General features: G+C 52.5%; 1 protein-coding gene across 1 annotated transcript; it reads left to right on the top strand.

Moving 5' to 3' along the window:
- Positions 1 to 4: 4 nt before the first annotated feature.
- LOC107735083 (D(1)-like dopamine receptor) lies at positions 5 to 616 on the top strand (the record flags this gene model as incomplete). Its single annotated transcript, XM_016546889.1, has 1 exon — positions 5 to 616. A coding segment is annotated over one exon (612 nt), but the record flags the coding sequence as incomplete, so codon positions are not given.
- Positions 617 to 619: the final 3 nt, after the last annotated feature.

Here is a 619-nt window from a genome sequence, read left to right as displayed (position 1 = left end):
GACGCCCAAGGTGGCGTTCATCATGATAAGTGTGGCGTGGACGCTATCCATCCTTATCTCCTTCATCCCCGTGCAGCTAAACTGGCACAAAGCCCAGGCAACCAGTTACACGGAGCTGAACGGCACCTACGGCGAGCTTCCCCCAGACAACTGCGACTCCAGCCTTAATCGGACATATGCCATCTCCTCCTCCCTGATCAGTTTTTACATACCTGTGGCCATTATGCTGGTCACTTACACCCGCATCTACCGCATTGCCCAGAAGCAGATACGCCGGATCTCGGCACTCGAAAGAGCGGCCGAAAGCGCCAAGAACCGCCACAGTAGCATGGGTAACAACGGTAGTATGGAGTCTGAAAGTTCCTTCAAGATGTCCTTCAAGCGTGAAACCAAAGTTCTCAAGACCCTCTCGGTCATCATGGGCGTTTTCGTGTGCTGCTGGCTGCCCTTCTTCGTCTTGAACTGCATGGTTCCTTTCTGTAACCCCAACGAGAGCTCTGACTTCTTCTGCATCAGTTCTACCACCTTCGATGTCTTTGTCTGGTTCGGTTGGGCCAACTCCTCACTCAACCCTATCATCTATGCCTTCAATGCTGACTTCCGAAAGGCATTCTCCATC

The sequence above is a fragment of the Sinocyclocheilus rhinocerous genome, unplaced genomic scaffold (genome assembly GCF_001515625.1).
Source record: "Sinocyclocheilus rhinocerous isolate Xijiao unplaced genomic scaffold, SAMN03320098_v1.1 C35763835, whole genome shotgun sequence".
Classification (NCBI taxonomy): domain Eukaryota; kingdom Metazoa; phylum Chordata; class Actinopteri; order Cypriniformes; family Cyprinidae; genus Sinocyclocheilus; species Sinocyclocheilus rhinocerous.
Note: the sequence above shows the minus strand (reverse complement) of the source record. Positions and strands in the feature narration are given on the sequence as shown.